The sequence below is a fragment of the Peromyscus californicus genome, unplaced genomic scaffold (assembly GCF_007827085.1).
Source record: "Peromyscus californicus insignis strain IS unplaced genomic scaffold, ASM782708v3 Scaffold_21__1_contigs__length_65335640, whole genome shotgun sequence".
Lineage (NCBI taxonomy): Eukaryota > Metazoa > Chordata > Mammalia > Rodentia > Cricetidae > Peromyscus > Peromyscus californicus.
The window spans coordinates 39079950-39094659 of record NW_026294514.1 but is presented as its reverse complement, the minus strand read 5'-3'; the positions used below and the strand labels follow the sequence as shown (position 1 = coordinate 39094659).

At 42.8% G+C, this 14710-nt stretch overlaps 1 protein-coding gene across 25 annotated transcripts in view; it reads left to right on the top strand.

Annotated features, from left to right (window-relative positions):
* The window catches only part of Dlgap1 (DLG associated protein 1), an 823903-nt gene that overhangs the window by 551303 nt on the left and 257890 nt on the right, over positions 1-14710 (top strand). The window contains exon 1 of one of the 25 annotated variants that reach the window (XM_052750127.1): positions 9122-9253. The exons of the other annotated variants lie outside the window; for them this stretch is intronic. Coding sequence (XP_052606087.1) covers positions 9203-9253 — 51 coding nt within the window. The 5' untranslated portion in view covers positions 9122-9202. Of the gene's footprint in view, positions 1-9121; positions 9254-14710 lie in introns of those variants that run through there. 25 annotated transcript variants of the gene reach the window in all.

Below are 14710 nucleotides of genomic sequence, written 5' to 3'. Positions count from 1 at the left end.
TATAAACTCACATATGTAGGAGCTGTGGTTGGTTGGTCCTGGGTGGGGTATAGTAGAAAGCCCAACCCCTATAGCAATGTTTTATGTGACAATTAGTGACTTGATTTTTTTTTTAATTTCATGGGTTCGTTGTTAAGAAATAGCCTGAGTCTCAGAAGAGACTTTTAACTATTAAGCTTTTGAACAATGTTTGGGACTGTGAAAGTTTAGACGTCTCTTGGAAATGATCTAATTGAGTTTTGAATTATGAGATGGCCGTAAATCTTTTAGGACGAGGGTGGAATGTTAAGGTTTAAAGGTTATATCTGAGTGTCAAGTTGACAGGTGTGGACTTGTGAATACTCATCTTCTTTGTCAGTGTGACTAGATTTGCAATCCCTTAAGAGAGTTTATCCGAGGGGGAAAGACCCACTGTCTTAGTTTATGTTCATATTGCTGTGATGAAACACCATGACCAAAAGCAACTTGGAGAGGAAAGGGTCTATTTGGCTTACAAATCCTGAATCACAGTCCACTGAGGGAAACCAATGCAGAGACCTGGAGGCAGGAGCTGAAGCAGAGGCTATGGAGGAGTGCTGCTTATTGGGTTGCTCAGCTTGTTTTCTTATAGAGCCCAGGACCATTAGCCCAGGGATGGCACCACCTACAGTGGGCTGGGCCCTTCCTTATCAATCACTAATTAAGAAAATGCCCTATAGGCTTGTCTGCCTATAGCCAGATCTTATAGAGGCATATTTTTTCAATTGGGGTTCCTTTCTCTCAGATGACTCTAGCCAGCACACCAACCCTGAACGTAAGTGACGCCATCCCAACTGGGTTCCCACCCTGGATAAAAAGAGGGGAAAGGCAGCAAGTGGAATACCAGCATTCATCTCTCTGCTTCCTGACTGCGGACTCAAAATGACCAGCCACCTCCAGCTCCCTCCATTCTGGACTCCATCATAACGGACTGTGTCACCTCAATTCATGAGCTCAAATAAACCCATCTTTCCCTAACATGCTTTGTCCAAGTATTTTATCACAGAGACAAATAAAGTAATTACTAGTGGGGTTCATTTCAGAATTATTGCCCATGTCCACTATGTTCACTTTTTACTTGAGTTTTGATACATGAAAGATGACCAGATGAAGCAGAAAATCTCCTGCCTTTCATTCTTATCTTTTAGATGTTGTCACACTCTGTGCCGGGGATGAAAGTGTCTGTGACTAAGTTTGATGTTGGCTTCTTTTTCTGCCCTTTAACTGATTTTATACTTTTGCCTAAACTCTCAAAAGATCTTTTCCAAGGTACATTTAAGGCTCTTATTCCAGAGGAAGTTTTCTGAATTTATGTTTTTAACATATGTTTACCTATTCTTGATAATTTGATAATTCATGCATGTATACAATGTATTCTGATAAGATTCACCCACAACCCTTCCAGTTCTCCCCAGATCACCTCTTCTGAGGTCCTCCTCCCAACTTTGTGTACTCTTTTTTCCTTTTTATAGCTCACTGAGTTTAACTGGTGTTGCCCATGGATGTGGGACCACTTACTAGAACAGGGTCAACTTATAAAGGACCCTAGAGAAAACTGATTGTCAATTTCTTTCAATTGTCAATAGCTTCCCATCTAGGCATTGGAGTTAATGAGCCTCTTCCTCAACCATTCCAGAATATCAACTAACTTGATTTCGTGCAGGTCTCTTGAAGATGACCACAGCTGCCATGAGTTCATGAGTATAACAGCACAGTCATGTCCAGAAGACACTGTTTGTCCCAAGTAGTCCCAGATGTCTGGATCTTAGATTCTTTCTGCCTCACCTTTTGCAATGGTCACTGAGCCTTGGGGGTGATATGGATATCCAATTTAGGGATGAGGAGTCCACCATCACTGGTTCTCTGCACTTTTTGTGAGTTTCTCTATTAACTACCATCCACTGCACAAAGATACTTCTCAAATGAGGACAGAGCTGCATGATTTGGGGTATCTATGGGTACAGAGATATTTATTTAGGAGGCATTTTGATACTATGTGAATATAGCAAGATTAAAGTAGTAGGTTCACTCCTAGGGCCTATGTGCTCCCCATCTATGTGATCTTGGCCACATTTATGGTACCAGGCATGAGTTTTTCTCCTGTAAAGCAGTCCTTACATCCAATCAGAAAGCTGTTGGCTACCCCCATAATGTTCATGCCACTATTGTACCAATGGGCCTATCTTCCAGGCCATTCATTATTCATTGTACCTCCCATGATTCACAGCTGGATAAGAATTCTGATGACTTTCCTCCACCAGAAGCTTGCCCAGCACCTCTTGATACAATGAACGTTAATCAGCAAGGGAGAAGCTACTAGGTCAGGACCAGCGTGGTTTCTCCAAGCCCAGTGGCCAAAGTATGTGGTGTTTGCAGCAATAGGGTCTTTATTACCAAGTTTTGGTGGGAAACCGAGAACAGTGTCAATATCCTGCATTTCTGTAGGGGCCTACCTATGCTGTGGATGTCTTTCTGTATGCTGTGAATGTGTTGCTCTGATTGATTGATAAATAAAATGCTGATTGGCCAGTAGCCAGGCAGGAAGTATAGTATGGGTGGGATAAGCAGAGAAGAGAATTCTGGGAAGAGGAAGGCTGAGTCAGAAGACACAGCCCACCACCGCCGCCACCACCACCGCCACCATGAGAAGCAAGATGTGAAGGCAGAACTGGGAAAAGGTACCAAGCCACGTGGCTAAACATAAATAAGAATTTTGGGTTAATTTAAGTGTAAGATCTAGCTGGCAAGAAGCCTGACCGATTAGACCAAACAATTTTAATTAATATAAGTGTCTGTGTGTTTATTTGGGTCTGAGTGGCTGCGAGCTGGGTGGGACCAGGAAAACTTCTGGCTACAGGCCTATGGGGTCTCTTTTGATTGAATCATGTTTTCTGATAATTTTTCCATTCTGCTGTTTGTGCTTTCTGTATCAAGGATTAAGGCTATGTATATGTTGGGTATCCTTTGTTTATCTTCACTATATTTCATTTTCTCCCTGACACTTCTTTATCTTTTACATCTCTACATCATTTATTTTATTTGAAAACTGTATCTTTCCTACCCCCCATTTACTTCCTTTCCTTCAGTCTGCTGATTCTTGTTTCACTCCAGCAGTCTTCTAGTGACATCCTGTTGTTCCCTCCCTTCTTGCCTGGGTTCCTACAGTTCTACTGTGTGATCTTTCTTTGTAGAAATAGTTGCTTTGTTAGCTACTCAACTGACTGATGATGGACCTTGGGGTTAAATACTTACTCTTCTTTGTGACATGTCTTCCCAGGTGAGTTTTCATTATTTACAAGAAAAATTGTTCATATTAGCTTTCTGTTTCTCCTATTTGAATGCGTTGGATTTTTTTTTTCTAGATAACTGGAAAAAAGATTCCTGTGGAGGGAGTGGAGCACAGTGGTTCCTAGCTATCAACGTTCTGTTACTGCTGCTCCACACTTATAAAATCTTTCTTTGTAATGTGATGCCTCCTTCCTCTGGTGCTGAGCACCAAGCCTGCTTCTGCCCCTCCTCAGTTTCCTCAAGGATGGCCTTACATGTGGCCTGCTGTGGGAAGCGCAAATCGTAGAGCACTTTGAAAAACACTTTTAGAATTTTTCTGACCATTGTCTTCCTGCATCTCTTCCACTCCCCGTCTCTCAGAGCATTTCTCACTTAGATTAAAGCCTAGGCTTTGGGGAGGCACAGGTTTCCTAGATCCTCTCTGTCCAGGTCCTTCCATGCCTCTTATTTACTCACAGTGTTGTTACAACTTCAGACCTTAGTTTCATGCCTGAGTCTGACTTGGGAGTTTACAGATGTCTCTGCTGGTTTTGCTGGAAATGGACTTCGCAAGTGTTTCCTTTCATGTTGTTGTATTGCTTTTGTTGCTCAAAGTGGATTCCAAGAAAAGTGGGGAAACTTGGTTTCTATGAAAGCCAGTCCTATTAACATTTAGAAATAATTTCACCCTGGAGTGTTGTTCTGAAGATGATTTTGCACCCAGAAGCTTGATACTTTCATTTACTTATCAACCAAGTTTATCTCACAAAGTAAAAGATAAAGCCAAGCACAGTTAGGTTGTTTGGCCTCTTAGTGAGCCTGTTCTTCTCCCTAAGTACCCGGAGACCTTCCACTGAACGTATAAGGCATTTCATTTTGAAGATTCAGACATATTAGCATCTTCAGGAGTTTTGTTGTGGTGGTTGTCATCGTCGTCATCTTCGTTGCTGCTACTGCTGCTGCCTCCACCACTTCTTTTACTAGTCTTTAAGATTATCCATGTTGCAGAGCTGAGAAGATGGATCAGTGGTTAAAAGGGCCTGATATCTTTGAAGAGGAGTTCAGTTCCCAGCACCTACTTTGGGTATCTTGCATCCACCTGTATCTCCAGCTCAAGGGGAACCTGAGGCCCTCTTTTAGCCTCAGATGGTATGTGCACACACACACACACACACACACACACACACACACACACACACATGCAGGTATGTGCACACACAATAAACAAAATAAAGTCTTTTTTAATTTCCTAGATTGATTTTTAGCAAAAAGCCCTTTTTATTAGAATTTGAGCGTAAAACCTTCAAGCTTAATGTATTTAGGTTAAAAGGAAAAGCATCTTCATTGTGAAAGTCATTCATTCAATAAATCTTCAAGTATTTTAAATCAACATCCTGCGTGCATGCTAACTTCCTAAGGAAAGTGTATGTGTTCAACTAATAGCATTTTTTATGATGCTATAGTCAACCTGAATAGAGAAAGAGACAAAAAGGTCAGATTTATAAACAAAAATACTAGCAATGATGTTCCACATAGAATCACAGGCATTAAATTATTTTTGTCTAGTAGCAATTATGCTTATTACCTACTCCCCACAACCTACCAATTTAATAGCTTTGTTCTTCATTCAAAAAATACTAAATGGCTGCTCAAACTAGGCCCTAGGTGAATGCACAGGTCACAGTGATAGCCAGAAACAAACATGGCTCCTTGCTCATGCTCCCTTTTGTGCAGTGATGAGATAAACATTAATTAACCCCACATGGGAATGCAAATTGTGAGGACTGTTACTTAACCATTCTGAAGACTCGTCTCTGGTTCCCTGGTAATGTATTGTTGAAGCTGGGCAACCCTTGCTCCACAGATAGGAATAAGGACCTTCATGAACTCTAAGGTAGAGGCAACTGCCATACTAGCACCTCCATCAAGATCTGGCACACAGATCAGGCTGAGGTCCTGAACCCAGAATGTTTCCCCTTGCCTACCTTCTTGAGAGCATATCACACACACACACACACACACACACACACACACACACACACACACTTCCCTAATGAGATAGATGGCCAACAGGAAGTTGGGTCTACTGAGCAAGTATAATATAAAGATTAATCCCAAGCAAGTCTTCTTGAACATTCCAAGAATTTAGTGACCTGTGTGACCATTAATCTTTCTGCTACTGGTTAAATACCTCTCCCTAACTATCACTTTGGTTAATGCTGCTGTAACATATTGACGAGAAGTTCAGCAAGACACAGCCTGAGATTAGTTTAAAATGAAAAACTGGTATAAATGAGAAGACAAGTCTGGGGAATCCTGTCTGAGCAGAAGAACAAAAGAGTGAGAATCCAGTATAGCTAGATTGCCAAACTGGTAGATGAGTCTGGAGAGATAAGACTTCTTCAGGACCCCAAAAGTCAAACTTAACTCTTTATGTCTTTGTTTAGTGGGGGAAAGAGTATGGTTGATATATGTTGCACACATGCCTCTGTGTGGCATGGGAAGAGAAGAACTAGGGAACTAGCAAGGGAGAGAGGAATTAGAGAACAAACAGCAGCCCAAAGAATAGTATTTCGCAGGCAACGCGGCAGAGTAGAGAGTTCAGGGCCTGAGCTACTTAGTGATAGCCTAGGCTACAGAGTGAGAGTCTGTTGAAAATAAATAAATAAATAAATAAATAAATAAATAAATAAACAAAACAGAAATTTTAAAAAAAAGAACATGGTAACCGGGACTAAGATGATGGAAGTAGTAGTGAGGAGAGTAGATAGTTTCCAGACATTCCAAATCCATGGTTAGGGGATGTGGAGGTTCAGGGAAGTGTCCATAAGTTGCTTGTGTTCCTGACTTAAAAGACAATGGCTCCATTCACTGAAGTAGGAAACTCTGGAATTCCCCAGGGTTTACTCTGTGGCTGGAGTTGGAGGCAGAAGGAGTCTGACTTTGAAGTACCTAAGTGAAGTCATCAAGTTCATGGGCATTGTGAAAAGGAAGGACACATTTAAGATTTATCTAAGAGAAGTGTTCCTCAAGTTCAAATTTCTCTTTACCTTACTTCTTCATCTATTCTTTTCAGTGTGAAGATTGTGACCTTTGACAGAAAAAAAAAAGCAGAAAGATAAAAGTTTGACAGCTTGCTATTTTGTCTTTCCCCTCCTTTCTCCCCTTCCTCCCTCCTCCTCTTCCTCCTCCTCCTCCTCCTTCATCTGTTCACATTATACCATCTGGACCAAGCCTTTGGATTTGCCCTTTCCTTCTAACTTATTTCAAGTTGTATGTTTTAAAAGACCTCTTTAAAATATTTAAAGGCCTCAATTCATGCTGTGTCTTAGTCCTTTTCTCACAGTTCATCTAGATCAGTGGTTCTCAACTTGTGGGTTGCGACCCCTCTTTGAGAGTCAAAGGATCCTTTCACAGGGGTTGCCTAAAACCATCTGCATATCAGATATCTACACTATATAACAGTAGCAAAATTACAGTTATGAAGCAACAATGAAAATATTTTATGGTTGGGGGATGTCACCCCAACATGAGGAATTGTATTAAAGGGTGGCAGCATTAGGAAGGTTGCAAACCACTGCCCTAGAGGTTCACACTAGATGCTCACACTTACCCGTATTCTTCCTTGATTCTGAATCCATTGGCTCTGTTTAGGACCCATTTCCTTAGTCTGAGCAGTTTAGTACCTTCAGTGAACAGTCCTGTTTCCACAGCATTTCTCCTTTTGTCCTCAGCTAGACCCGGACGTCACCATGATTGAGTTTTGTGGCCCTGCTTTCCTTTTCCAATCACCTGCACTTTCATGTGATCTTATCAAAACCCAGGGTGGAGCCAGTGGTAGAGTACTCAAGGCCCTAGACTCAGTCCATACTACTGGGAGGAAGAAGGAAGGAAGAAAGGAGGGAGGGAGGGAGGGAGGGAGGGAAGGAGGGAGGGAGGGAGGATAGGGAAACACAGTGAAATACCACATAGATATTTATTTAGCCCTATCCACATCTCTCTAGTCCTTGAGCTTCCTTATTGCAGTCACTTTTTTTTCTCTTTCTTCACTTCTTTCTTTCTACCTTTTACAGGATAATTTACATGTGGATAATTCATATGACAATAAGCATTAGATGACAATGATTCCATTTTCATCCTTATAGAGTTTTGATTCACAAAACATGAAGTTCACCTATTTCAAGTGTGTGATCATTTTAATATAGTCTCTAAGTTGGGTAGCCTTCACTATATTCTTAAAGAAAAAAGCATTTTTCTTCCCTCTAATCCTGGAATCTTTCACTTCCCACCATGCCCTACCTCAAGCCTAACACAGCCATTTGCTGGGCCTGTGGCATCTACTATGCTTGACAGTTCATTATAAATGGAACCGTAGCCGGGGCGGTGGTGGCGCACGCCTTTAATCCCAGCACTCGGGAGGCAGAGCCAGGCGGATCTCTGTGAGTTCAAGGTCAGCCTGGGCTACCAAGTGAGTTCCAGGAAAGGCGCAAAGCTACACAGAGAAACCCTGTCTCGAAAAAACCAAATAAATAAATAAATGGAACCGTAAAACATCTTTTGTATTGGGATTCTTACAAACAGTATACTCAACAAATTTACAATAGGTATCAATACTTCATTTCTTATGGATGTACTGTATATGTGCTATCTAGTCATTAGTTGGGTATTAGGGATGTTTTTCCTTTTGGGTTTTGTGAACATAGCACTATGAAAGCCTTTGAATACAAATTTCTGTGTGGACATTTACTCTCATTTCTCCTGGAATATGTCCAAGGATGTAACAACAATATCCCATACTAACATTTGCTGAACATTTAAAGGTAAATCGGTCGTTCTCATGAAAGGCATCAGTACTCATTAGTTCAGCAGAGAACTCTCAGATTTGGCAGTCAATGGTGCCAAGAACAAGGAAGGTGAAAGAGTCTGTTCTCTGAAGTTCCAGGCAGGTCCAGGCATCCAGAAGGACATGATCATCTATGATGCTCACACTCGAGAACCACATAACCAAGTTAAAAAAAATTCACCTTCGAACCTCATGCTTTAAGTAAGTTAATGATTTCATCATGAGCCCCATTCATAGGTGTTCTATGGTCCACGCAGCCCATAGGGTATATAGGTTGGTATAATGGACTGCTTACATTGCTCTGTCATGTTATCCTTGCCCATTGACAAGCCAGAAATGCTCTTGCTACTAAGATTGGAGATTTTGATTAAGAAAGCTTAACTTCAATAAATGTTCGGTCTAGATAAAATTCTTGAATAAGGCAATATCACTTCCACTTTTTTCTAAAGAGGTGGGGGAAACAGAGATTACTGTGCAGAGGATGTGTGGCTGTTGTTATTTTACTCCTGGATCCCCAGGGTCTCTGTGTATTTGTCATAGGAGTGTTCTATCTACTTGGTGTGTGTACACACTTACCTTCAAAGTTGGGAACCGCATCCAGCTTTTCATTGCTACAGAGATACAACCAGGCATTCTGTGGTTTGCAAATTGCAGGACTCAGTACTTCATGTGGACTTCTCTCTGACCGAATATAATTCCCCCCCCCCCCCCATATGTGCTGTAAGGTCAATCAATACCCCCAGAACTCATCAAAATAATGAAGGGGGGCAGTGTCATTTTGCTAGGACAGTGACACACAGAGCAAGCGCCTCGCCATCGCAGCACGGCTCCCAGTACCCGGACTGGGTTTGTCCCCTCCGTAATAATCATCCACGGGGAGATTCGATTTCAGCCTTGTGTGAATGAAACTGGAAAGTTGCAAGGAGAGAGTTGTGAGCGTATCACCGCAGCTCGCTCTCCCTCCACCCCCAAGCCCTGTGTTTACTGCCTGACTCGTACACTTGGTCTCAGCAAATCATAGGCAGAAGCGAGAGGCTCTCAGCTGCATATACCAAATCAAAGCTGACATGAATAATGAACTTAATTTTCCATAAGGACATTCTGTTTGGTGTCTCAGCTAATAAGGTAAGCTAATAAAAATTCTGGGCTGGGGATGGGAAGGAAATAGTTTCCTCGTGCTTGGTTTCTGGGTTTATCTGTAGTTTTTCTTTTAACATACTGGAGCTAATTTCAAATTTTATGATACCTGTGAATTTGGGGTGAAATGTTTGTAACGAGTTTCCCCACTGTGCCCTCTTACAGTGATTGCTTATGACACCAAAGGGTCTGGGGAGAAACACAGCTTTTAATCAGAATGATGTCGTATATTCTTTTTATCGTCTGTGGTACAGAATGAGTTTAGTTAAGCAGGAAAATATTTAGATTGAGCCATGATTGACTAAGTTATTTAAGCATCGACTGTTGATGTTTATCATGATGTAATATAAATTGACAGCGAAATTTGCTCTCAGGAAAGCAGGCTACCGACATCACGTTGTTTTCTGAATCGTTTCATTTCTAAGTATGTGTTATTCTAGAAAAGGTAGTAATTTTCAGTTGCTAAAATTACTCCACAGCATTGGTTTAGGTGGATTTTATTTTGTGAGAGCATATTTTTAAAAGAGCCGTGGAGTGGTAATGGGAATTTGTCTGTAACTTCTTTGATTGTCCACTGCTGCAACGATTTCAGTACATATGGAAAAATGTAGTTCATGGGAGTAGCAGCTATGGTATCTGAGACTTCTTTCACAACCTCGGCTATAATATCTCATAAACAAGAAGTGGAGAAATAGTCACTCGTTTGGCTTCACTTTGCAATTCTACTTTTTTTATTTTTTATTTTATTTTATTTTTTTGGTGTTTAACACGGCGGCGGCAGGGGTAGGGGAGGGTGTCTGATTCTATTTGAATCTTTCCATGAATCCCTGAAACCAGCAAGGGTTTATCAGGATAGAGAATAAACTGTGATCTAGTCTATCAGGATGGCAAGGGTAGAAAACATAACCAGAGTTCGTGTTTGTAGGCATTCTGGGATCGCACTGCTGTGTCATCTGAAAATCAAACTCGAGTCCCCCAAAGTAGGTGACCTCAAAAGGTATTAGAAGGTCTCCTCATAAACAGTCAGAGTACAGGGGGAATTTTGGAGAAGCAGAAAGGAACTCTCCTCCCGACCCCCTTGTCTCGTCTTTCCACTCTAGTTTTCTGAGGAAGAAAACTGGGGGATTTCCTGGGAAGTGAACTGGGGCTCCTAGGTTTTGTTCACGGAAACTCTCCAAACATCGCAATGACTTTACATGACAATCTCTCTCACTTCCTCACCGTGGACTCTGGGCTCCGTTGTCTCTGGAAGTACAAACAGGGTTCGAAGACTGTGGGCACAGTGTTTATCAACCAGTGGTGACTCAATACTCCCTAAACTACCACCCAAGGCCCACCGACAAGTTTTAGGCACTTCTCTTGAGGTGCTGGTCTAGTAAGTAAGGGCGTGGAATTTTAGTCTCTCAGAGTTAGTTTTTTTAGAGCAACACAACACATGTGACCCACTCACATTGCACAGTTTTAAAATATGTTCAGTTTCACAGATATTCAGTGTGTAGAGCTGTGTCAAAAGCACAGGGCTGTGGCTTGTTTGGAGTTTGAAAACCATTTCTTTTATCTTCCTCCTTTTCTGCACGTCCTTGCTCACATCTCATCTCTGTCTGCAGTTTCCTTGGCTCTCCCAGGCATTGTGTTCACTTCCTTTTCCTAATATTCCCCCTTTCTGTTCTCTAAAGTGCCTCTAATTCAGAGCCCATAGATTGCCCCCCGTCCATCTGAAAGCTGTGGGAAGTAGAAAAACCACCCTGCGTGATCACTGAAATGTGGCATTCACTTTCCTTCACTGGCAAAATAAGACTTATACACCCCCAAGACTTCCTGTCCACAGTTCTTTCCTGAAACCATCTCAGTGATCAAAATAAGCAAGACTGATCAGCACCTCTCCTATGATCTTTTTTCGCTATAGTGGCTATAGTGTGTAAGAAATGGAAATCTCTGCCCTTTGGGGTATTTTTTGGCCACTCCACATGGAAGCCATGTGTTATTTACACAGTTGAACATGAGCTCTTTCAGTGTTATAATAGAGAAAATGAGGAAAAACAGTACCTCTATATCACATACACACACACACACACACACACACACACACACACACACACACACACGACCAGGAGCAGCCACCAGCTGAAGACAGTGGTGATCAGGTAGCACACTGGTACAGATGGTCCACCATCATAAAAAGTTCTTGGCACTGTGGCCAAGCAGCCTGACAGAAGGCAGCAAACAGATTTGTTCCAAATACACGTGAAGCCCATTCTTGAGCACAATGAGAATCAACCACAGGGAGAACAAAGATGGGAGAGGCTAAAATATGTCTAGACTTGGTTATTACTGTCAATATGGCCTCATTTACTTTCACAGACTTTGGAACCCAAGGATACCAGGATACAAAGCCCTCTATATCCTACCTCTCTCTTTTTTTTTATTGCTTTTTAATGTATAAGATAATGGGTTTCAGTATGCGATTTTCATACACAGATATCATTGTATATCATTCTTATTCATGCCTCAGCCTCTCTTGATCTCCCTCACCTCCATCTTGCTGGTTCCTTTCCTCTCCATGCCCCTCATTTTCAATCCGGATTATGAAACATCTCAGATACCTCCTCCCCTTTACCTTACTCTCATGCCATGTCACCAAGGCAATTATAAGAATGGAATGAATGAATGAATGAATGAATGAATGAATGAATGAGGAGAAAAACCACCAAACTCTGAACAACTTACTTGTCTACTTCTCCCCATTCTTCTGCCAATAACCTAGTATCCTAGTTCAATTTCTGCCAGGCCTAGATTATTGAGGGTGGAGGGGTAGGAGATCTTCCTGTTAGTTTTTCCTCAATCTACTCCACTCTGGAAACTAGAACCAAATGATCTTTCTGAAATGCATGCAGAATCATTAAACATTCTGCTGAAAAATCATTCAGTGAATCAAACATGGTGGCAAAGACCCCAAAACTCCAGCAGTGAGAGGCCATGACAGTCTGAGTTCAAGGCCACCTTAGTCACACAGTGGACTTGAGGCTTGCTTGAGCACCATGGTGAGGCTCTTGCACATGTACATTCTCTCTGTGTCACAACACACACACACACACACACACACACACACACACACACACACACACACAAGTCATTGAATGGTTCCTCTCTACCCCCACTATAAAACTGAGATTCTATCATGACAGTTAGGGTGTTCAGCCATCCGATCACCAGAGTAGGTCAGCTCAGGCACTCTCTTGACCATTGCCAGTAGTCTATAGTGGAGGTATCTTTGTGGATTTCTGGGGACCTCTCTAGCACTCTGCTTCTTCCTATTCCCATGGGGTCTTCATTTATCATGGTCTCCTATTCCTTGTTCTCCCACTCTGTTCCTGATCCAGCTGGAACCTCCCACTCCCCTAAGCTCTCTTTCCCCCGACCCTTGCCCTCCATCACCCCCCACCCACAGTTTGCTCATGTAGATCCCATCCATTTCTCTGTCGATGGGCGATCCATGTGTCTTTCCTAGGGACCTCTTTACTAGGTAGCTTCCCTGGAGTTGTGAGTTACAGTCTGGTTATCCTTTACTTTACATCTAGTATCCACTTATGAGTGAGTACATACCATGTTTGTCTTTCTGAGTCTGGGTTACCTCACTCAGGATGATTTTTCTAGTTCCATCCATTTGCCTGCAAACCTCATGATGTCATTGTTTTTCTCTGCTGAGTAGTACTCCATTGTGTATATGTACCACATTTTCTTTATCCATTCTTCAGTTGAAGGGCATCCAGGTTGTTTCCATGTTCTGGCTATTACAAATAATGCTGCTATGAACATAGTTAAGCATGTGTCCTTGTGGTGTGTTTGAGTTTCTTGGGGGGTATATGCCCAAGTCCAGTGACTGATGGAAGCAGATGCAGAGATTCAAGGCCAAACCCCAGGTGGAGCTCCAGGAGTCCAATCGGTGAGAGAGAGGAGGGATTATATGAGCAAGAGATATTGAGACCATGATTGGAAAAAGCACAGGGACAAATAGCCAAATTAGTGGAAACACATGAACTATGAATCAATAGCTGAGGAGCCCCCATGGAACTGGATCAGGCCCTCTGGATAAGTGAGACAGTTGATTAGCTTGAAGTGTTTAGGAGGCCCCCAGGCAGTGGGACTGGGACCTGTCCTTGGTGCATGAGCTGGCTTTTTGGAATCTAGAGCCTATGCTGAGACACTTTGCTCAGCGTTGGTGTAGGGAGGAGGGGACTGGACCTGCCTCAACTGAATGTACCAGGCTGGGCTGACTCCCCAGGGGAGACCTTGCCTTGGAGGAGGTGGGAATAGGGGGTGGGTTGGGGGGAATGGCTGGGGGGTGGAAGGAGGGAGGACAAGGGAATCCATGGCCAATATGTAAAATTAAATTAATTATAAAATTTTAAAAAAACTGAGATTCTTTAATGTGACTTATGACATGACTTGGGACACATTTCCTTCCTCTTCCACGTCCACTCAGCACTTCTGCCATCATGGTCTGTTTCTCTCACTTACAGGCATCACATCCTCTCACCGGGAGAGAGGATGCACAAGCTGCATCCTCATGGGTTCTTTTCTCCATCCTCCTCATCCCCTGTTTCATACTGACCCCTTTCTCAACCTTCTAGTCTCGTACGAGATGTCATTGCCTCTGGAAAGCCCTCCCAGGTGACCCGGACTGGAATCAAGTGCTGTATTGGTTACTTTTCTCATTGTTGTGGCAAAGTTCCTGACAGAAAACCAGTGAAGGAAGAGTTTATCTTGGTTTTTTTTGTGTGTGTGTCAGGGAAGACACAGCAGCAGATGTGTGAGTGTGCTGGCCACATCGCATCCACAGTTGGGAAACAGAGCAATAAATGCCAGTGCCCAGATCAATTCCTCCTTTTTATTCAGTCCAAGCCCCCAGCCTGTAGGATGGTGCTGCTCACATCTAGGGAGGGTTTCCCTCCTCAGTGAAGCCTTGCTAGAAACATAAACACGTTAAGTGACTCCAATTCCAGTCCTGTGGACAACAGAGATGAGCCATCACAGATACCCTCTTCCATCATGTCCTCATAACATCCATCACTTCTTTGCCATGAACTTTGTGTTGTATACGGAGTTGCTCATTCCATGGCTGGCTCTTCCTCTAGCCTAATGGTTCCACAAAAGCTGGTGCCTAGTCTCATTCATAGCTGTGGTCCATGATCCAGCACATTGCCCCCTGTTTGGGTGGGAACTCCACCTCAACCCCCGGCACACTGGCATCCCTGTACCCAAAGAGTCTGGAATGTTTGGAAGGAGTCTAGTGGAAGATCCACCTCAACTCCTCTCCCCATCTTTTTCTCTAAACCCGCCCCTTCAAAGCCCACCAAACACAGCTCCTCCCCCAGAGAGGCTCAGACCACTCCCACAGGGTATATAAGCCGCATCCCTGAAATCAGACACATGGTTCTTGCTGGT